Source organism: Varanus komodoensis, unplaced genomic scaffold (genome assembly GCF_004798865.1).
Source record: "Varanus komodoensis strain SLA01 unplaced genomic scaffold, ASM479886v1 scaffold6_4, whole genome shotgun sequence".
NCBI lineage: Eukaryota > Metazoa > Chordata > Lepidosauria > Squamata > Varanidae > Varanus > Varanus komodoensis.
This window is the reverse complement of record NW_025336347.1, coordinates 1,597,923-1,621,989: the sequence shown is the minus strand read 5'-3', so window position 1 is coordinate 1,621,989 and position 24,067 is coordinate 1,597,923. Positions and strand designations below refer to the sequence as shown.

Genomic DNA, 24,067 nt, shown 5'->3' with positions numbered 1-24,067 from the left:
CAAATGTCAGATTTTGGGTAAGTCTCTTGGCCAGTAAAGTACACACAATGAAGCCTGGTTTCATTTTAAAACAATATTGTTCAGGGGAATGTAGAACTGCTTTAATTATATGTTATAAGGTTGTCTGAAATTAATCCGTTTGTAAGTGATAATTATTCACAAAGTCTCTTTTCCTGTAAAAACAAAAGAAGCCATGCTGGATTAGACTTGTTCAGCATACTCTTTGCAGAGTAGGCAACTGCTGGCGAGGAAACTCCCAAGCTGGACATGAGTGCAACAGCACCTTCCGTCCATGTTCCCCAACACCTGGTGTATGTAGGCACACTGCTGTTGATACTAGAGGTAGCATACAGCTGGGTCTAACTGCATCTACTGATAGCTGCATCCTTCATGAGTTTGTCTAATCCACTTCTAAAGCCGTCCAAAGGGCACATCACTAACCCTGTGGAGGTGATCTCCATCACTGAATGATGCAGTGTATGAACAAGCTTTTCCTTTTTTCTGTCCTGAATCTCCCATCAATCAGCCTCATAGAATGAGCCAATGTTTTAGTACAGAGAGAGAGAGAGAGAGAGAGAGAGAGAGAGAGAGAGAGAGAGAGAGAGAGGTCTCCACTTTCTCTGAACCATGCATAATTTTGAACCCCTGTATCATATCTCCCCATACACATCTTTTTTCTAAGCTAAACATCCCCAGTTGTTTCAGCCTTTCTTCATGCTTTTAGCTCCCCTTTTCTAAATTATACTTTTGCTTTAGGTATGATGAGCAAAACTGTGCACGGTATTCTAAATATGGTTGCATCATACATTTGCATAAATGAAGTATGCTACTAGATGGTTTGTTTTCCAGTTCTTTCCTAATGATGCCTAACATGGAGTTTGCCTTTTTAAGCACAGCTGAAAAGTACTGGTCCCAGTATAGATCCCTGTGGGATCCCACTGTTTATGTCCTTTATTTACCATTTATTCCTATTCACTGTTTCTGTTCTTTTATCAACTAGTTGATCGAATTTGCAGATGATACTAGAATGGGGGTGGTAGCCACAACTGAGGAGCAGGTACTCAGGATCCAGAAGGATCTGGACAGACTATGGAAAGGGAAAGGGTACAACAGGATGGCGTTCAATGTGGATAAGAGCAGGGTCTTGCCCTTGGGGCATAGGAATGGGTGTCATAAGTACAGGTTAGGGGACAAGTGGCTAGAGAGCAGCACTTGTGAAAAGGGAGGAACAACACCTGGCAGGAGACCGCGCCCGCGCCCGAGAACCGCACCGCGCCCAAAGACCGCGCCGCGCACGCGCCCGAAGACCGCGCCGCGCACGCGCCCGAAGACCGCGCGAAGACTGCGCCGCGCCGCCGGCTCCGCCGCTACCTGACTGCCCTGCCACGCCCCTGCACACGTGGCAGGTGTGCCCGGACGGGGTGGGGCGTCGGGTGGCCGGCGGCTATAAAGCGCCGCAGGGGGGGAGCGCCGGCGGGAGGAACAACACCTGGCAGGAGACCGCGCCCGCGCCCGAGAACCGCACCGCGCCCAAAGACCGCGCCGCGCACGCGCCCAAAGACCGCGCCGCGCACGCACCCGAAGACCGCACGAAGACCGCGCCGCGCCGCCGACTCCGCCGCTACCTGACTGCCCTGCCACGCCCCTGCACACGTGGCAGGTGTGCCCGGACGGGGTGGGGCGTCGGGTGGCCGGCGGCTGTAAAGCGCCGCAGGGGGGAGCGCCGGCGGGAGGAACAACACCTGGCAGGAGACCGCACCCGCGCCCGAGAACCACACCGCGCCCAAAGACTGCGCCGCGCACGCGCCCAAAGACCGCGCCGCGCACGCGCCCGAAGACCGCGCGAAGACTGCGCCGCGCCGCCGGCTCCGCCGCTACCTGACTGCCCTGCCACGCCCCTGCACACGTGGCAGGTGTGCCCGGACGGGGTGGGGCGTCGGGTGGCCGGCGGCTATAAAGCGCCGCAGGGGGGAGCGCCGGCGGGAGGAACAACACCTGGCAGGAGACCGCGCCCGCGCCCGAGAACCGCACCGCGCCCAAAGACCGCGCCGCGCACGCGCCCAAAGACCGCGCCGCGCACGCACCCGAAGACCGCACGAAGACCGCGCCGCGCCGCCGACTCCGCCGCTACCTGACTGCCCTGCCACGCCCCTGCACACGTGGCAGGCGTGCCCGGACGGGGTGGGGCGTCGGGCGGCCGGCGGCTACAAAGCACCAGCAGCGGCCGGGGCCGGCGGCCAAAGGGCGTCGGCCAAAGGGCGGTTTGCCGCCGTTTGGGGGGGCTGTTCGGGGGGGGGCTAGGCTGGCCAGGGGACTTGCTCTTTTGTTGTGGCAGTCCCTTCTGTTGAACGGCCAATTTTAAATGTTTTATAATTTTAAAGTGTTTTAACTTGTTTTTATGGAGTCGTCCCTGGCCATGTTGCCGCCTGAGTTTCCTGGGGAGCGCACTGGCGCCGCCATTGGTGTGGTGATGGGCAATGGACGTAATAGCGGTGGGGGCTTAACGTGTCTGCATAGAAGAAGGAGGGACAGATGGCTGACACCTGTCCCTACTTCTGGTTTTGCTCCCAGCCAGAAGGTGCCAGGGAGTCTTGTCAGTCGCCCCTCGGGCCTGACGGTGCTGTTGTTTAATGCCAGGTCGGCCAATAACAAATCTGCCCTCATCCATGACTTGATTGTGGATGAGGGGGCCGACCTGGCCTGTATAACGGAGACCTGGGCGGGAGAGGGGGGGGATGTTGCCCTCTCTCAATTGTGCCCGCCCGGGTATATGGTCCAGCACTGTTCACGGCCGGAGGGGAGGGGAGGGGGGGTCGCTTTGGTTTACCGGGCCTCCATCACTCTCACGGGACTTCCTGTCCCTTCGAGACCAGGGCTGGAGTGTCTCTACTTGGTGTTGGGCGACCGAGACAGATTGGGGATTCTGTTGGTGTACCGTGCACCCTTCTGCCCAACAGTCTCCCTGCCTGAGCTGACGGAAACGGTCTCGGACCTGGTGTTGAGGACCCCCAGGATGCTGGTCCTGGGGGACTTCAATATCCATGCCGAGGCTAGTTTGACCGGGGCGGCTCAGGACTTCATGGCTTCCATGACGGCCATGGGGCTGTCTCAACATGTCACCGGCCCGACCCATGAACGTGGACACACTCTGGACCTGGTTTTCTCGACGGGGCAGGAAGAGGGTGGTCTGAGGGTGAGGAATTTATGCTTGACTCCCCTGTCATGGTCAGATCACTTCCTAGTGAGGTTTGTGCTCGAGAGCGACATCTCCCTCTGTAAGGGTGCAGACCCGATTGTGTGGGTCCGCCCCCGGAGCCGGATGGATCCGGAAGGATTCCTGAAGGCTCTGGGGGAGTTTCCGGCTGACAAGACGGGTGCTCCTGTCGAGGCTCTGGTTGAACTGTGGAATGGGGAGATGACCAGGGCTGTAGACACGATCGCTCCTAAGCGTCCTCTCCCACCGGGCAGAGCCCGCTCTTCCCCTTGGTACACTCCAGAATTGAGGGCAATGAAGCAGGTTGGGAGACGGCTAGAGCGTAGGTGGAGGAAATCACGTGATGAATCTGACCAAACACACTTAAGAGCCCACTATCAGGCCTATGCTGTGGCGGTGAGGGCGGCGAAAAAGAGACACTTCTCCGCTTCCATTGCCTCCTCACAATGCCGTCCGGCGGAGCTCTTTCGAGTGGTGCAAGGCCTGGTTCACCCAGGGCCAAAGGAAGAGCTGACTCCACCCTCAAAGGCCCGCTGTGACGACTTTGCCGAGCATTTTAGGGAGAAAATCGCTCAGATTCGTCACGAGCTGGATTCCACTATTGATTCAGAGGTTTTAAGGGAGACACCAACGCTGCCGTCTGGTCCAGAATTATTGGATGAATTTCAGTTATTGCGGCCCGATGATGTGGACAAGGTGCTTGGACGAGTACGTCCTACCACTTGCCTTCTGGACCCTTGCCCGTCTTGGTTAATAAAGGATTCCAAGCACGGGATTGGAACCTGGATCTTGGAAGTGGTTAACGCTTCTCTGAGGGAGGGTCGGGTGCCTGCCCCTTTAAAGGAGGCGGTAGTCCGACCGGTCCTGAAGAAGGCGTCACTGGATCCAGTGATGGCCGCTAACTATAGACCAGTGGCCAACATCCCGTTTCCGGGCAAGGTGTTAGAGCAAGTGGTGGCGGGACAACTCCAAGCACTCTTGGATGAAACTGATTATCTGGACCCATTTCAGTCCGGCTTCAGACCCGGGTACGGTACTGAATCTGCCTTGGTCGCCCTGTACGATGACCTGTGCAGGGAGAAGGACAGGGGGAGTGCGTCCCTGTTGGTTCTCCTGGACCTCTCAGCGGCTTTCGATACCATCGACCATGGTATCCTTCTGGATAGGCTGGCGGGATTGGGGGTCGGAGGCACCGCTTTGCGGTGGTTCCGCTCCTATCTCAACGACCGATTCCAGAAGGTGGTGTTGGGGGACTATGGCTCTGCGCCATGGCAGCTTTGCCATGGGGTACCGCAGGGTTCCATTTTGTCCCCTTTACTGTTCAATATCTACATGAAACCGCTGGGAGAGGTCATCAGGAGGTGTGGGCTGCGGACCCATCAGTATGCTGATGATACCCAGCTCTACCTCTCGTTTTCCACCAATCCAGGTGAGGCAGTGGCTGTACTGAACCGGTGCCTGGCCGAGGTAATGGGCTGGATGAGGGCCAATAAACTGAAGCTCAATCCAGACAAGACGGAGGTCCTGTTGGTTGGCGGTTCGGGCTTCGGAGAAGGTGACCTGAACCTTGTCCTGAATGGGGTTGCACTCCCTCCTAGGGACAAGGTCCGCAGCTTGGGAGTGCTCCTCGACCCGGAGCTTTCACTTGAAGCAAAGGTGACAACAGCGGCGAGGAGCGCTTTCCTCCAGCTTCGGCTGATTCATCAGCTGCGCCCCTACCTGGAGTACGACTGCCTTGCAACAGTGACTCATGCGCTGGTGACTTCCCGTCTTGACTTCTGTAACGCGCTCTACGTGGGGCTACCCTTGAAGACGGTCCGGATACTTCAATTGGTTCAGAATAGAGCTGCCAGGCTGCTGACGGGGACTGGACGTTATGTTCACATGACGCCAGTTCTCCGTCAGCTTCACTGGCTCCCCATTGAAGTCCGGGCCCAATTCAAGGTGTTGGTAATGACCTATAAAGCCCTAAACGGCTTGGGTCCTGGTTACCTGAAGGAGCGCTTACATCCATATTTGCCCAGTCGCCCCCTGAGATCGGCGGGAGAGGCCCTTCTCCGGGAGCCCTCCGTGAGAGAAATTAGGAGGGTGGTTACTCGGAGAAGGGCTTTCTCAGCGGTGGCGCCTAAGTTATGGAATGCGCTCCCCAGAGAGGTCCGCCTGGCGCCGTCGTTATTTGTTTTTCGGCGCCAGGCTAAGACCTTTTTATTTAAGCAACATTTTAAATGCTAAATACAATTGAATTTTATCTGGCCAGGGCGGCTTATTTTATAATGTGAGTTTTAATTAAGATTATTTTATATGGATTTTAACTTGTTTTATCTATGTTGTAAGCCGCCCCGAGGCTTCGGCGAATGGGGCGGCATAAAAATGTTTTAATAAATAAATAAATAAATAAATAAATAAAAGGAACTCAGTGTGCTGGTCAACTGCAGGCTAAACATGAGTCCGCAGTGTGATGCTGCTGTCAAGAGGGTGAACGTCACCCTTAGATGAATAGCTTCTAGATTGAGAGAGGTATTATTACCACTCTGTACAACTTTGGTGCACCTGCAACTGGAGTATTGTGTTCAGTTCTGGGCCCAACAGTACAGGAGAGATATAGACAGATTGGAATTGGTGCAGCGTAGGGCCACAAGGATGGTGGCTGGATTGCGGGGAAAGCCGTATGAGGTGAGACTGAGAGAACTGGGTCTTTTCAGCCTGGAGAAGAGGAGACTTTGAGGGGATCTATTGGTGACATTTAGGTATGTGAGGGGGTTCCATGCAGAGGTAGGTTGAGGCTTGTTCTCCCCTGTGGAGGAGGGCAGAACACCTTCCAAAGGAGCAAAGCTCAAGGAACCAAGGTTCAATTTGGGTGCCAGGAAGTACTTCCGAACAGTTAGGACCCTGAGGGTATGGAATGGGCTTCCATGGAAGGTGGTTGAGGCCCCATCGGTGAGAGTGTTCAAGGACAGGCTGGACATGCACATGGCAGGTATATCATGAGTGGAGCCGGCTGGAGCTGGCGGTCAAACTAGATGGCCCAGGAGACCCCTTCTGACTTGCTTTGTTTCTATGTTTCTAACAAGAAGCTCTCCCTTCTTATTCCAGGATGCTATCTTTGCAGAGGGTTGTTTGTTGAGGAACTTTGTCAAAAGCCTTTTCAAAATCTGTGCAAACAATGTTTGTAGAGTCACACCTGTTCACATATTTATTGACAAGTTATCTCAAATAACTTCCCAGTATGTCAATACGTATAGCAGCTTCTAATTAAGGCTGCTAGGAAACCTCCATGGCAATGCAGGTTATTGGTACAGCCAGATCACTTTTCCAAAGCGGTGGTCCTCTTTGGAGCCTAATTTCCCCCTTAACTATTTCCAGACACTACACTGGGGCCTTCTTCCAGGTTTCTTCCAGTTTCAGGGAAGTGCAGCGGGTGGCAACAAGGGGAAGGGTTTTCTAGGTGGTGGTCCCCCCATCTATGGAATATCTTTGTCACTGTGGCAAAGCCCAGCTGATGCCAAATCTGACATTTTTGACAGCTTCATCAGCTTAAGACAGCCCTCTTTTCTGAGGCTGTTAAAGACTTACTAGGTCACCCAGGGGCTTGGGGGAGGGGGGCACCAGGTGTTTCACTGAGTCACTCTTTTATTCTTGTTGTTATTCTTGTTATTGTATATTTTTATTATCTATTTTTAGCTGGTTAAATTTTTTTCCTGACTTTATGATATTTGTCTTGTATTTTTATCATCTGTTTTTATGGACTATGTAAACTACCCTGAGAGCTTTGGCTGTGAGGCGGTATAGAAACAAAAAAACAAACAACTAAATAAATAAACTATGAATGTCCCTGTAGAGCAACAAACTTTAGTGGAAGAAATAGAATTATTCAGCTGTTGTGTCGTTGTCGTTGTGGTCATTGTTGTTTTTTAAAAAGAAGACTGAAACAAAAAAAGCAAACAGGCAAAAATGAAAAATGCGTTTCTTTTACAAAAGAGTTGTAAGAGTAGTGGGTGGGTGACAGAGCTAATGTAATTTGGTGGCATATTTCTGAAAGCATTCTCTCTGATTATCTAGTCTTTAGTATTCTCTCCACCCATTCCAAACATGTCCATTAACCATTTTGACCAGTTTATTTATTACTTTTGTATGCACCAGAACTCTCCCATGAAAAGTTGGAGTAACAAATACTGACTAAAGTAATAATATATTTATTAGCTCTAGAGCAAAACAAATATTTCATCAAGGCTTTGTTTGCTTTTTATTTTTATTTTAATCAGGTTTTCTTCTCCTGTGCCTTTAAGCCACAAGTTTGATATGGAAATCTGCATTTTTGTGAGCTTTCTATATAGCTCATCTGAGAAAGAATGACCACAAGCAATGTGCATATTATGGAAATGTATGTGCAAAATATGCATCTTTGGAGGGAAAAAACCCTGAATTTCTGTTTTTACACACACAATTTAATTTCTGCTATGTCAAGTACTTTGAGAAATGTGTATGTTTTAAAAATGTGAGCAAAATGCATAGACTAAGAAACAGGTGCAGATAATATACAAATTTCCTTATGGCTTTTTGTTTCTGTGAAGAAATATGATAGAATGACCCTGGCTTAAAGTAGTGACCATCTCAGCAAAGTCACAACTAACAAATCTGTTCAACTCTGCTTTAGAGATCTGGGTGTCCACAGCACTGTAGGATTCTTCCAAGTAATTAGAATAAAACAATTGGTAAGCAAATGAAGAATGAGCAGAACGGCATGCACACCAATGCCCTCGACATTCAGCTCTTCCTTGTGCATTTGGGAACCCCAGCTGGTGACTGGTGTTGGTGGGGAGAAGCCACATCAGCACTGGAATGTGTACCCAGACTCCCACCCCGCACATGTCCATCCAATGTGTAGGGTCTGTGCAGACCCACTTAGAGCCAGCTTTTTAAAGACTGACTGGATGACTGAATCACATTCCATGCTTATTAAACTATTTCAGCCTTTTAAATGATCTCTGTGAAAACGGGCTACATGAGAAAGGCTATAAGCGATTATGCATAGCTATATGATGTTTGCTGTGTTGCTGTGAAGAAGTGAGTGTGAATCCAAAAATAGTTCAGGTGATGACTACTGAATTATTAAATTTAAATTGCATTGGCTCCTTTATAAAACCCTACAGTAACAATTTGTAATTACTCTGTTTATTACTTATTTATTATACAAAATGTTGCTTTCTCTTTTTTCTTTCTCCCAGTAAATGCTAAAAGCACTTACTTCCTGCTTGATTAACTTGACTACTGTGTGTTTTTACCCCAATATATTCATATTCATTTTTAATTGTCCATAAGCTCACCAGTCCTACGGGCCTGCTTGATAATGACCTCCAGATAACCAGCCCTATTTACTTTACATTCTTTTACCTATAGATGGATGAAATGCAGTGGGGCAAAGGAGTGAAGAAAATCCCTACTTCTGTCTGCAGCCTTCCCTGTAAACCAGGAGAACGAAAGAGGATTATTAAAGGGATGAGCTGCTGTTGGCAATGTGAGCTGTGCGATGGATACCAATACCAGTCTGATGAAGTGAGCTGTAAGCTCTGCTCCTACAATCAACGGCCCAATGCGAATCGCACAGGATGCAGCCCGATCCCTATTGTGAAGCTGGAGTGGCACTCCCCATGGGCTGTCATCCCGGTCTTCCTGGCCATGCTTGGAATTATTGCCACCATTTTTGTCATGGCAACCTTCATTAGATACAATGACACCCCCATTGTGCGGGCTTCTGGAAGGGAACTCAGCTATGTTCTATTGACGGGAATATTTCTCTGTTATATCATCACTTTCTTAATGATTGCCAAGCCAGATGTTGCGGTGTGTTCTTTCCGACGTATCTTCCTGGGATTGGGGATGTGCATAAGTTATGCCGCTCTGTTGACTAAAACGAACCGTATCTACCGCATATTTGAACAGGGCAAAAAATCAGTGACAGCTCCCAGGCTTATTAGCCCGACGTCACAACTAGCAATCACGTCAAGTTTGATATCAGTACAGCTTCTGGGGGTTTTCATTTGGTTTGCAGTTGACCCTCCCAACAGTATTGTAGATTATGATGAACATAAGCCCATGGAGCCAGACCAAGCGAGAGGAGTTCTCAAATGTGACATTACGGATCTACAAATAATATGTTCTTTGGGGTATAGCATTCTCCTAATGGTTACATGTACTGTGTATGCCATCAAGACTCGGGGTGTCCCAGAGAATTTTAATGAAGCCAAACCTATTGGATTCACTATGTACACTACCTGTATAGTATGGCTTGCCTTCATTCCAATATTTTTTTGCACTTCCCAAGCAGCTGAAAAGGTAGGTGAAAATCAAGTAACTTACAAAAGCATTACAGCTATTAAATATGCATGGGCATTTATGTCTAAATGGGCTTCTGGAAATGTGACTAATTGGCTGGACAAAAGTGTTTCTTACAGCTACAGAAATGCACAATCCCCCTCCTGCTGCCATGCAGTTAGCTTTTGTGTAATTTCTTGATAAAGCAGTGGGTGATCAATACGAATCAGTTCATCCATCAGTTCCATTGTTGCATCTGTTTCAACTATACCTTTTTCAATGGAATGAATAGAACTTAGTTGTCCTTTTCTCACAAGAGACATCTCATATCTAAATCACTTTGATTACAGCATACAAACTTGGAGTCTTTAATCTGTCAAAAATAGTTTTATAGGAACTTACATTTCTCAAGAGCAAAGGATTGCTGATACCTGAGAAGTCTGTTACACAAAGAATAAGCCAACCAGACAGACATTTCTCTTGAGTGACTATCTATTTATAGTCACTCAGCCCTATTAACGAGAGTAGAATTTACATGGTACTGATAGTGACTTAAAAAATGTACAGCTTTTCTGCTATGGGAAATGCTGTGTCAAGTTTCTGGATTCAAGAAGTAAGAAGGCTCAGTCTGCTAATTACTGGTCTTCGTTTGACTGATGCAAATGATGAGAATTTCCAAAGTTGATTTCTTAGCTTCTTTTGAAGACTGGGGTCTAGTACAAATAAAAACCAATACTCATGCATGATTGAGGTAATCATATTGGTAGTTAACCATCTTACTCTTTACTTCAACCACTACAATTTTACATAAATAATTTCAGTAGAAAGTATGCAAAGGATTAACTAACTTTTCTGGATGAATTGTTGTAGTAAAGGTCCAGGCAACTAATGGAAAGGGAGAATCAGATTGTCCAAGACTTGAATGAACAATTTCCCTTGGAGTAGATAGCTCTGACAGTTTCTCATTATGAAATGTGCATACAATATTTGACAGTGTGTGTCTGCGTAACATTTTCTACTTCTCACATTTGGTCCTTACTGAGGTGACATAATTGATGAGACCAAGAAGAAGAAAAAGAAAAAATGCAAATGTAAGGAAAAAGAGATGGCAAAAATGTGGTAGCAGAGGTGTATACCATATAGTGTGTTATGTATGGCACAGGATATGCAGCACCAGTGTGGACTCTCCCTGCATCCAATAAAAGGAAACATTCTGGGTTGAGAATCCTGCTGGCACCGGCTGTGAACCCATTCATGAAAAGCAAAGCAATTATAACTGAAATTCCTGGAATGAGAATCATTGAGACCATCCAGGATCTTAGGACAGTCTTTGAATGTTGCCAACGCTCGTGGGTGAGGAACCATTAGGATCTAAGGAGAGGGAAAACACAAACAAATCTGTGATCCTGCTCATGTAATTAGAAGCTTGCTTATTATTTTGAGGATGACACTAGGAGTAAACTCATTATCCTTTATAGCTACTCATTCATTAGGTTGTCTAGCTGCTTCTTTGCAGAGCCCTGGGCCAATACGTTATTCCATTAACCAGAAACATGGTGGGGGGTACCACTACTCTGACCCATGCTAGCCTAGGATTTCCTAAACTTCCTAACCTTATGTTGTTAATCAAGTTTATTATACCTCAATGGAAGAACTGTCAACAGCTTCCCTGGACAACATTTTGCTTTGCACATTTTACTCACAGAGTTAAGAAGTTTCTTTTGCTGGCTAACCTAAATATGCTTACTCATTGAATAGTCTTCCCCTTCCTCCTGATCCAGCAGTTCCGTCTCTCAGTACTCAGAAGTTTTACGCAATACCCATGGAGGGAATAAAAGGAGCAGTACAAGGACTCTTCTAAAGCAATGTTCACAGCTGCTTCTGGTTTCCACATTGAAAGAGAGGTGTGACTCATGACAGAGTCTTAAATGCAGGCTTAATACATTTTTGGGCTTGCTTCCAGCCGACACTGCATCTACCTCCTAATCTGCATGTTATTGTTCTGTGGATAAGTGTCTAAAGTTTAGTTCCTCTTGGCTACTATATCTGTGTCCATGTTAAAGAAGTTGGTTGGGTTGTTTATGATTTATGGACACATCCTTTTGATAAGAACCTTGTCATTTAAGCAAGTTTTTTTCAAGGCTGAAGTTTTGAAACTGTAGATTATGAATTAGAACCTGCTAAACAAATTCTGACCCTCATGAATTGCCTTTGTTGTCTCATATAAGTGGAGTCAAGAGGTGAAAGAAGCAAATGCTTGTTCTGTCTGAAATTAGAGTTTAGCATGTGAAATATAGACTTCTTTCTATGTGATTGTTCTCTGACAAGCAAAACTACCTGCCCTGCTTTTTCTGTACCTGATATCTATCTATCTATCTATCTATCTATCTATCTATCTATCTATCTATCTATTGTGGAATATGATCCAACTCTGCTCCCCACATTATATTTTTCATTATTGTAATTGGTTATGGTCTTGTGGATTTGGGGAAAAAACAGAAAAACAAAACAAACCTCTCTTTTATTCGATTAACTTTTCTTTCTGAGAACAGCTGCTTGTTTCAGGGTGAAACAACAGCTGAACCTTATCCTAAGCGAAATTGGTATGTGTCTATGTACAGCAGTTATCGGTGTGAGTATAGACACCTTACACTTAAGGGAAGTACAAGCTTGTGCAGTTGAAAATTGTCATTATAATTGCATACTTTTCCCTACATGTACATAAATTTATGATTTATTATATTTATATTCACCTTTTTTCCTTTCAAGCAGCTTGAAGCAGTTTACATAATTCTTCTCCTGCTCTCAATCCTATTTGCACAGCGATGGCCCTATGAGGTAGGTTGGGCTGAGAGTCTGTGAGTCGCCCAAAGTCCCCCAGTCAGCTCCGTGGCTGAGTCTCAGGTCTCTCGAGACCAGCTCCACACTCTTAACCACGACATCACACTGGTTCTCAGTGTATTGACAGTCTTTCGATTTCTGCCATTCAACCAATAGGCTGTTCTTCAGAGAAGGAAAACCTGTGGCCCTGCAGATGTTGTTGGAAGTGAACTCCCACTGGCCCCAGTCATCATGGACATGGACAAGTATGATGTCCTACAGCATCTGCAGGGCCGCCGCTTACTCCAGCTCTGCTCAGCTCAGATATGTGCAATAGCAGTGCTACTGCTTTTCAGCTGACATGTATGTGGAAGCAGGCTATGGTTTTATTAATGATCATCCCAATCATGTCAAGGAAGATTGATCCATTAAGAGATGCTATTGAAGGGTGTGTTGGCCTTCTCCTCCTGCAAACAATGGCTCACTTGTATTTGAATTGTGAGAAGGACCTAGCGACCCAAGCCTTCCTCCACAAGAGTGTGGAGTTCAGGAGAGCTGACACGCCAAGCATGGCCCTGGACAGCCAACTAAACACCATGGCGTAACACAGCTTATTAACCTCTCCCTTGAGAAAGCAGCTGTTCTACTGATGAAATACTGGAGACAATGCTGCCAATATAATTGGCCTTGACAACAAAATTCTTTAAATTCTCACTGAATCTGCAGATACTTTGTTCAGAAGCAAAGCTGCCTCCAAGAAGTGTTAGACCAATTATAGAAGCAATAGGTTTATGCAGAATCAATACAAAGTGGCGCATGAAAAGAGCACAAATGATGCCTGTAAGGTCAAGCGAAACACAGCTAAACCAATACGCCAAACTGAACCAAAATATTATAATAGTGAAGTGAGGAGGTAAGTACAATGAGTGAATCAACCCAGTTCCATAGCAAATTATTCACGTGACATCATAAATATAATTATTTTCTGAAATCCACCCCTATTACTTGCAAGTACCACTTTGTTTTGAGTTACAGAATCTCAGTATTCTGCTGAGATTGCAAAACCAGTAAACGTTTGTCAGGACAGACAAAGTGCAATCAAGTGTTGAGGACTAAATAGTGTTGTTCTTCTAACATGTTCATGGACTATCGCCTATGACCGAAGCAATACATGTTTGTATTGCCTACATGGAGATATACCAGGAAGTTATAAGCAATGTTCAGCATATCTACAGGCAGTGTCACAGGAGCACAGGTGATTCTCACTTTGTGATCTACATGCATGGTGTATGCTTTTTGCAATACATAAGTGCTCCCCGCACAGGAAAATGCATAACCTTGTGAAGAGGCCCTGAATAATTTTGAAGTTGATATTTCATCTGGTATAATAAACAGTATAAAGAATAAATGGCATAAAGTTACTATGGTTCCTATGGCTTTGGGAGAGACTTCAAAAAAAAACCCAAATTTAGAATGTTTACACTGAAGATAGTCCAACAAAAGTGTTACCTCCTCCTCTTTGCTTCCTCATTTCCTGGTAAAAGTTGTAACATTCAGTACGAAAGATGCTGTGAGTGCGAACTGCCTCAAAGAGCATCAGTAGCAGGTGCATGTAAGGGCACATGTCTCTACCTGGCTAAAAGCCTTCCTGTTTTCCATGGTTTAAAGCAGGGATAGACAACCTAGTGTCCTGCAGAAGTTTTGGACTACAACTCTGATAGTCCCTTTCCATTTGCCATGCTGGCTGGGGCTTCTAGGAGCTGAGGTCCAAAACCTCTAGAGGATGCCGGGTGACCTACCCCAGTCCAAGACATCTCATTTCAACTTGCAATCAACAAGACATTGAGGTTCCTTAGAACCTTCTGTGGAGTTCCACAACAGGCCGACCAGATAGAGAGGGCAAACTTCCCTGAAGGGCATTCTCCCCAAACTACAGTCTACCCTGCAGTTATTCTGTTCTGGACTATTAGTATTTAGGGCAAGCTATTTAGGCAATGGGCAAGCTAGTCTGTTTGAGCTGAGGAACATGGTCACCCCACTGGGTATACTTCCTAGAACATGCTCCAAGGTCAGGGCATGCAGTGATTAGTATTGCTTAGACATTGCTCAGAAACTATTTCTTCATTTCAGCGTGTTCCCTAAAGGAAGAAAGGGGTTTTTTAAAGTGTCATTAAATCTATGATCACACTGAAAATATATCTGTTTGGTGAGTTACTGAAGTTGTCTATGGCTAAAGAACTACCATGGGGAGCATGCAGGGTGTATGGACTAAACCTTCTTTCCTATTCCAGTGTTCCAACAAAAGTTGCCTCCGAATTACCAGCACAGCACATAACAGCTTCGAGAAGGTAGTTTCCACCTGGACCTGTCCTCAAATGCCGTGGTCGTCCTGACCAGCAGGTCTCCACAAGTGTTTAGCTGCATCAGAACTAGGCCTGTTAAATGTTAGCATGTATTCACTGTAACTTGCAGTTTGGTCATATACTTCTGGTCCTTGTTGTGGGACAAAATGTTTATCAGGCCAGAATGAGTTTCTGTGAGGCTGATTAATGTCTTGGATCATGTATTTTTAAGCACTGGTACAGTAATTTAATTTTAGCTGAATTTGGGTTACATGTAGGAAAGCAGGTGTGTTTGTTCACACAATTGCATTTCAGAAGGTCTTTGCCGTTGCATATGCATTCAAACCCTTCTTTTCCTTATAGGAATAATGGCTGACATTATATTTATCAGTAGTGAAGCAGTAACTAGGAGCTGCTGAAGTCACATGCAGCCAGCATTAAAATATGCACTATATCATTTCCCATATTTTGAAATTTGTGAAGAGAATGTGAAAATACTGTGAAAACACTCCTGGAGGTGGCTTTTTGTTACAGGTATGCACACTTTCTGCAACAGGGCTTGGAGAAATCAGAACAAATGTATAGTCGGGATGTGCATCTCCCTTCCCTGAATTTTACCTTGAAGCCCCTTCCCACTCACACCTGCATCAGTTTGCAAGCTCTTGTTATTGCTCCCATGAGCACGCATGTAAATTTCAGTGTGCATTTATCAAATTCTGTGCAGCAAGTTGTTCATATTTTTGAAATGTACACATTTCCATTGATTAAACTGTCCTGGTGTGCATTTTTTTCTTAAAATACACCTTCATGCACATTTGCTAAACCTATTTTCTTTGTGTGGTGGGGGAGGTCACTCCAAAATGGGTTTCAGCTGCAGATTGAATTTGAGTTCATTTTCAGGTCAGGGAGACACAAATTGGGTATACTCTGGCACAAACTTTGTCCATATACTACCATCCTTCTTGACTAACTGCCATGAAGATTCACAGGGGTCAGGAGATGGATATTGAACTTTTGATGTGCACAGAAAAACAGCATTAAGCCTCACTTCCTATTCTACATTCATCTCCCTAGTCTCAAGGACAGAAACTAAACCAAAAAAAAGATCATTGATTCTGTTTGAGTATTTTGTAATAAAGATTCAGATTCTTAATAGACAGGAAGTCTCTCAGTGCATCTAGAAGTGAAGTCTCCATGGGAATATATTTAAGCTTCTCAAAGTGGATAAGCTGTCCCTGTTGTCTGAAAGGTGTTAGTCATCTCTTAATATTGATCTCAAGTTTGTGTTTGTCATCTCTTTTGTATTGAAGTGGAGAAGAATAGAATGAATTTATTACTTTTAGATAAAGTTCGCTTTCACATCCCAGTTACAAACCCCTACATCACATCCCCCCATTCAGTGTATGTTAACCAGGTGGAAAAATGAATCTCTTAATCTTATTCATTTAATTAATTAAATTCTATACTGCCCAACAGCTGGAGCTCTCTTTGCTATTTGCTAAGAGTTATATAAGACTGAACATCCTTATTATATATTATGACATTCTTTTCACAAAGGGGTGCACCCCGTCCACCTCACATGAAATCTCCAAGCAGGAAATGAAGGCAAAAGCACCCCCAGCCGCTGGTGAATGCAGATGTGCTGCCCTTAATCCTGAAACAGATCCATCCGGGTTTGTAGCCATTAATATAGCCTTCATGGATGTGCCCAATCTCCTTTTAAGGCCATCCAGACTGAAGGCCATCACTATAAAATGATGAAAGTCCATGTCATCGTTTAGCTGTGCACCATCTGAGGAAGTCTTTCTTTGATCTGTCCTGAACCTCCCACCAATCAGTGTCATAGGACGCCCCCTGGTTCTAGTATTAAGAAAGAGGGGCCAGATGTTGCCATGCCCACTTCCTCCACACCCAGCTGCTGAATTTGCTGCCTTCTCCTTCAGCACTAGGGATGTGCTGGTGCTGAGAAGCCTGGCTCATTTGAACTCGGGGGTTTCCTGCCCAATTCCAAGCTGATGCTCAGAAACTGGCTGAGTTGCTTCCTGCCCCTGTGGATTTCTGTCAGTAAGAGGAAACAATAAGGGAATGTATGCAAACCATGCTATTTGTGCAGTTTGCAGAACTGTATGCCAAATGCTAGCTCAAATCATGACATTTTCAGCATTTTGCAGAGATCAGCACTCAAAAGGCACATGCTCCTAGGCCAAGTTGCACAAACAGAAGGAGGACTACATGTTTTTAGGGTGCTGCTTTGCATATCTTCAAACTGCCTTCACTGGCACCACAGTGAATTGGCACAGGGCAGACCTGGTGAATCAGAATTGTGGGGGAGGATGGGACCATGAGAATCCCTCCGATTTTCACTCCACTATTACTTTCCTTGCAAATCCCTAAAGGTGAGATTTAACCCCCCAAAATTCACTTTGCCATTCAAATCTGTAGGGTAATGTGGATGTGCCAAGCCCATTGGACATGATGCAGTTCCACTTAAGTGCACACGTTCAGTTTAGGGCATGCAACAGGCAAGATAAGCATTGAAATCTGTGGGCACATTAAAAGTATTAGGTAATATCATATGAGCAAGTTAGTACTCTATTTCCAGAGCATTAGTGGAAGAACATTGTTATCCCATTTTGTTGCAATGTGAAATATTGCTTGACTGATAAGGTTAATGTGTGTTTTACCAGGAATGTACTGTATCCTCCAAGAAATGCTTGATGTGGCAGTTGCTATAGCAACTATATATTCATGGATGCCAGTCTCCAAAGGCTTCCACAGAACCATTTGTCAGTGTATATTGCTGAAGTAAAATACAGAGCTTTCAACAGAGCCTCACATTTCCCATATGTCCCCAAGTTTGCTCCCTAAGATGTTAGGTTATGCATAACTGTACTGCTCCTATATTAGGGATAGAAGCTAAGTAGTAATATATATTCACGGTCTGGAATCCCAAAGTACAACTCTAGAGAATACATTCCACTACGCCATGGAGAGAGCAATCTTGTGACCACTAAACCGCCCCGAGGCTTTGTTGCGATAGGGGTGGCATAGAAATGTTTTAAATAAATACATACATACATACATACATACATAATAAACAGCATCCAGATGCCAGAAGACTTTTTGCATATTCAGCAATGAGGTCAGAAAATTACAAATCCCCTTCACTATCCCTTGCAGTTGATGCAGAAACAAACTTCGGAGAGCATCTTTTGTAGGCATTCCAAGGAAGGAAACAAGTGCTGCCAAGTTATGGAATATCCTGGTGGCATCACAGCTTCCTTCACACCTCCAAAGCACCACAGTAAGATGGTCAAAATGGGCCATCTAAGTACCCTTTGGGGCAGGAGGGGGATGCCCTGTACCCTCTGTGGTCCTCACCCCTGTGATCTTTCATCTCTGTGATCTTCCTGCCCTTCGTAGGATGCCCATATGTCTCTGAGTTCAGGGAGTTATGGGCAACCTTATTAGATTGTACCGTAATTCATTTTTCTTATATCTGTTTCTCTGTAGTTGCTTGCACTAACTAGATGTTCTCCCCCAGTGTCGGTACCTTGGAGCAAGGGTAAGAATGGGCCAGAACAACACAGGCAACTTCAGCCCAGCATACACAGGTCAAGGACAGAGCCAGTGTGCACAATCCTGTAACCTCTCCATGTGATCAACCAGTGAATAGAAAGGAAGGTGATAGTTTGGTTTGTGTTTCCATTGATCATCACTGAAGCCTGGCTTTATATCAGAAAACACTGCTCTTGAGTGTACGATGTTACATCGTCACAGAACTCCAGTTTTGTAATGTTAATAAAAAGCCAACATGGCCATGCTCTTTAGCCTTTAAACTGTTGATCTGACAGTACTAAGCATCTCCTACATGTGTTCTTGAACTTAGCCAATGTGTGAACATTTCTTATTGTTGCACACAGATCATTACTCAGATCATTAACTGGTAAGAATAGGGCAGGTTTGATTAAGTGCACTTGGATCTCCACCTGCCCACACACACACGCCCCAAATCAGCAGTAGAAATGTTCCTCGTCATTTCTGAATGTCTCTGGATTCAAGCATTTGTCGGTGGTTTCATTTAATGAGAGATTACCAGTATTTAATAACAGATTATCTGTATGAAGGGCGCAGTGCCATGGCCTATCAACGGTGACCCTCCACTCCACAGAAAGAACTACACCTGCTGCTCCTCTGAGATCACAAATGTCCCATCAAGAAAGGGAAAGAGGGTATGCCAGGGACAAAATGCGGAGGAGCTTGGAGCCTTGTTCCCATGCCCAGCCAGCTTCCCTCTCTCTGCACAGCACTCTATCCAGGTAGCTGCAGAAAGCCGCCGAGATGAAATGCACTGTTTGTGCTGGCTGTGGGGTGTGCAGCCACCATGCCTGGCTCTGTCCATTGAAAGCAAGTACTGTAAGCAGGGATGCAGGTCTGGAGGCTGATGCTGATGGCGTGTGCAGGCATTGGATGAAGCCCAGGGTTACCTTCACTGCAATTAATCCAGCCTACATGCTTTCTTTGTAAGAAAATGTTACATTTTTAACACTCCACTCTAAAACACATTAAGGTTCAAATTAGACTCAACATTAAATTTGCATTTACATTTAATGGGAACACTTTAAAAATTCAGATAGTGATGTCTCTGGAATGACAATTTTGAGGGGGGCATGTTACCTTTTCTTCCACTGCTCCAAATCCTGACACAAATCAGTCCTTGGAAACTTCTAAAGGGAACTCCCAATTAGTTCAGTTGTTATTTGCTTTTTTTAAAGTATACATTAATACAAGGATGCATTTAGTGCAGAAAAGGGAGGGAAATGCACAGGAAAGAAGGTATGAGAGGCACAGGTGCTGTACAAAATATTTTTAAAATGCTGAACAAAAACTCCACCTTTTTTCAACAGGCTTTGGCAATCAGCTCCAAATTCTAGCAACTGGCTAAGAAATTGGATGAGACTATTAAAAAAAATCTAATTGCCCACGCAAAAGTGGAGTCAAGAAGAAGGAAAGTTTGGATAGGAACAGGATCAGCTTAATGGAAACATTTTCATTACAATAAATTGTACAACTGATGCACTCTAGTAAACAAGGAAACACAGCACAAAACTTTATGCATGTCTGTATTTTTTACATGTTTGCATGAACCAAAAATCTATGTTCTCTGCATAAATTACCTGGAGCAGATTTATTCTAATACAGGTAAATTAAAAGCAGAAAATACAGAACATTAAAATGATAATAAAAATAGAATGCAAAAAAACAATGTTTTAAAAAGAAGAAGAGGTAAAAACAGCAATGCAGAATGTAAAACCAAAGTAAAGCTGAAGGAAAAGAAAACAGGGTTAAGGTAGTTGTAAAAGTACCTGTAAAAGCACCTTAGACAAACACACACACACACACGCATGCACACACCCCTACCCACCCCTTAAGATCAGGTCAGGAAGCCCTTCTATGAGAGCCAACCCTCAGGGAAATAAGGGGCATGGCAAATAGGCAAAGGGCCTTTCCTATTGCTGCCCCTCATCTCTGGAACTCCCTCCAAAGGGAAATTTGCCTGGCGCCATCTTTGGTTTTTTTTTTTTGGGGCCAGGTGAAGACATACCTTTTAAAGAAATCCTTAAATATCTAAGCCATTTGAGTGCTGATGGACCTTTATTGGTTTTATTACACTGTACTATTTTTTGTTTTACGATTTTAGCCTTGTAACTGTTTTATGCTGTTTTATTGTGCAAGTCACCTAGGGAGACCATCCTTGGAGTTATAGGCCATATATAACTATGTAAATAAGAAAATAAATAACTAATGGGAGACATCTGAAGGGCCTACATGAGCCTGTCTGGGGAAGAGAGGGGGGTGCCATCACTGGAAGGGCTCTTTCTCTTGCAACCACTGGTCTTGCATAGCTTGGAGTCATGCCTGCACAGTGGCCTTGGGGTCCAGGTAGGTAGATAAGGATTTATCTCAGTTACCTTTTAGAAAGAAGTCTCATAGTGTTCTGTATAGATCAGGGGAGAAGAAATAATGGATAGTGATGCCAAGCAACCAGGAGAGGAGAGGACAGGAGAGGCCAGATTGGTTGTTTTGGCCCCGTTACCAGCAAAGCATGTGGTAAAGGTATTTTCCCAGCCTCCTTCCTATTTTTCTCTGAAAACCACAACTTAAAGAAGATTTTGGGTTCTGCTCCTGGACCTTCCAAAAAAAAGTCTGGAGTCCATTTCTGTAACTGACAAAAACCAAATGAGTCCCCCTCAGACTTAACAGAAGAAAAACGTGTGGTTTTTGCCTGCCCACCAAAGCCTCTTTCAGCTTTGCTTCCAGGTTCAGTTCTACCCAGATGTCAGGATACTATGAAGATGGTGGTGATGATGATGATGACGACGACGACGATGATTTCAAGACCTGACAATCAAAATGGGAAACTTCATCCATGCAGGATTTATTACCAACTGTACCTAAAGCATTGTGGGAACAAGGATGCTGGTCTGACAGGAATTCCTCATCCCTTCTCATTGCAGCCTTTCTCTCCCCCCCACCCTGCCAGAGTCATATTGCAGAAACCCCCCTCTTTGCTCATTCTAATCTGAGCATCAACTTCCAGCATTTCACAGACTGAATTACGGAACAACTTGCACATCTCCATTCCTGTACCAGGATGAGGTCTCCCTTCACACTGCAGTTCTGCTTCTAAGTTCACTTTCTCTCCAATTAATAATCTTCAACAGATCTTAAATCTACAAGAGCATTTGTTGCTTGGTTTGCGCTAAAGCCAAGATGAGGAAAATGCCATATAGTCGTGATTAGCAGCATCTGTTCAAAATAAACCTCTGCAGCTCAGGGTCAAGCTAGATGTGGTGTTAATTATGTGAAAGCAAGATGAATAATATACTCAAAGTAAATAGTTATCATTATGGTGATGTGGGTAGAGAGAAGCAGGATTGGAAATGCAGTTGGAAAAGAATGGGGCCTTTAACTCTTCCCCTCTAAAGCTACTGTTACCCCTAAAGCTACAGTTAGCCCTGGGGTGGAAACATTCTTTGGCAATAATGATGAGGGTGATTTTTGTTAGGAAAATGGTGGAGCTGAAAGGTCAGCCCCACATGTTCTCTGTACCAAGGGTGTATGGCGCTCTTCTAAAGCCTGAGAATTTCTAGCATTTTCCAGCAGGCTGGTTGGAGGAATTTCTCCTTTTTCAATGTGTGCAAGATTGTGGCCTAAACAACTAAATACATAAAAGCCAATATAAAAGCAATATAAAAGAATACATATATTAAAATTGTGAATAATCTCCATATGGTTATCCTATGAAGCCTAAGTGTTCTTTATCTTTTGTTGCCTACACGTTGGGATTGACGTTTATAATCTATAGGAAGCATCTGTTGTGCATCCATCATTCCCTCTTCATTGTTGTATAGATGTCACAACCCTCCAGTTTCACTTTTGTTGTTAAAGTGCACTTTCAGTAAGTTTTTGCTTGCTTGCTTGCTTGCTTGCTTGCTTGCTTGCTTGCTTGCTTGCTTGCTTTTAAGAGCAAGGTAATGTGGTATTATTTGTGAAAGTGAAAACACATTTTCTACTTATGTATTTGCATTATCCCACAATACCACATTGCCACCTAGACGCATGCCATGGAAAGACAGGAAAGGAAACCTCTTACTCTAGATCTTCAATCTCAGTTCTGTGACACAACCAAAATTAACTATGATGATGATGATAAGGATGATTAATTTCTGTCCTGCCACTTAGCCATGAATGATTCCCAGGGCAGTTCATAGCAACTAAAATACAAGTTACATTAAAATACAATATAAAGTGAGACAACAGTGAAAATTCCAAACAAAACAAAATTAAACCAGATCAGCTACATGAGGCAACAAACACAACAATTTACAAAACTTATAGTTTCTAAAACAATAATAGCCACATAGAGGAATTAAAATTAAACCAATTCATTATGGTCATGTTCTGCAACTACAGACTACCCATCCGACCGGCCAGTGGCTAGGGTCTCGGGCCCGACCAGGCACCAACCAGGCATTAAATGGGCACCAATGGGTGGTGCTCTTTGGCCACCCCCCTGCCACCACCCAGGGCAAAGTCTCCAGGGAAAAGCCACCCCTGAGTTGCTGCCCACACGAGTCTTGGTGGTCCAAGTGGCAAGTGGGCAATGGTCCAGCTGGCCAGCTGGTGAGGCAGAGGCAGAGAGAGCAGTTAGAGTGAGATTAACAGTCACTGTAGAAAAGTACAGCAACTACATCATGCTAATAATTCTGTTCCCTGTTGGATTTCTGCAGTGATGCTGGCTTCTTTCGCAATGTGCATAAGTTACTTGCTATATACATAAAGCACTTGCTAGTCTTCAAGCAGTTATACCTTCAACCATCTTTAGCTTCCAGAAGATCATGTGGGTCATTAACTTAAAGCAATAGAAATGCAAAGGTGTGTTCAGTATATTCAGAACCAAATTAGAGAGAACTTGGGGTTAAAAGTTAAGGCCCATGAAAACAATTATCTCTTCCTTAGAAGATCATAAATGCATAGGCTCTGATTCTTGGATCAACAAGAAAAGGATGTTTGATCTTGACCTGCCCTATCACTTTGTTTGCACTGATGTATTTCCTAACATTTGTATTTGTAGTGTTTGTTGTACTTTCAAGCGATGCATCTACTTTGAAATATTGATTAGAATTTGCCCAAGGCCACATTCATGCTCTCTGTAAATTACTTAGGGGGCTGAATGATCATTTTCAATGAGGAGCATGTCGCCAGCAATTTGGATGGCATGAAAAGTGTATTCATGCTGCTATAACCTCCTGTATCCCTAATAGGAATATACAGATGAATGCTAAGGCATAATTAACAATCACTGTCCTTTGTGGAATTTTCTGTTAATAATAACAGTGTCTTCACAATGGAGGGATAATACTCAAATTAAATTTATATGAAACTGCATCATAATGGTGATGTATTCATTTAGGCAGAAATTACTTTTTTAAAGTTGGCACCTCTGGAGATAGGTCTGCAATCGCTCTGAGGAATTCTTTGAAGCCTGCAAGCTCCGGTGCTTTGATGTTGCATGCAGAAAGAAGGGAACCTTCTTTTCTTTTCTTTTCTTTTCTTTTCTTTTCTTTTCTTTTCTTTTCTTTTCTGGTATGATTATTCCGGCCTCTTTTGGAGGCTCAGTCTTATCTATACAAAAGCATGAAAGCTAAACCAAATCAAATACATTAACAATGAAGCTAAACCCCCAAACAGCATGCATTAACAAGATAGAAAAAGGAAATATAATGAACCTGAAAGGAGTGGGGGAAGAGGTGGGGAGCGACACAACACATCCTCCACATCTGGCTCCACTCTATTCATTGTTATGTGGAGAGAT

At 44.5% G+C, this 24,067-nt stretch overlaps 1 protein-coding gene across 1 annotated transcript in view; it reads left to right on the top strand.

The window, feature by feature from the left end:
* The window catches only part of GRM7 (glutamate metabotropic receptor 7), a 456,262-nt gene that overhangs the window by 383,629 nt on the left and 48,566 nt on the right, over positions 1–24,067 (top strand). Inside the window, exon 8 of the mRNA XM_044451860.1 lies at positions 8,612–9,547. Within this exon, the coding sequence (XP_044307795.1) occupies positions 8,612–9,547 (936 nt within the window). The remainder of the gene's footprint in view (positions 1–8,611; positions 9,548–24,067) is intronic.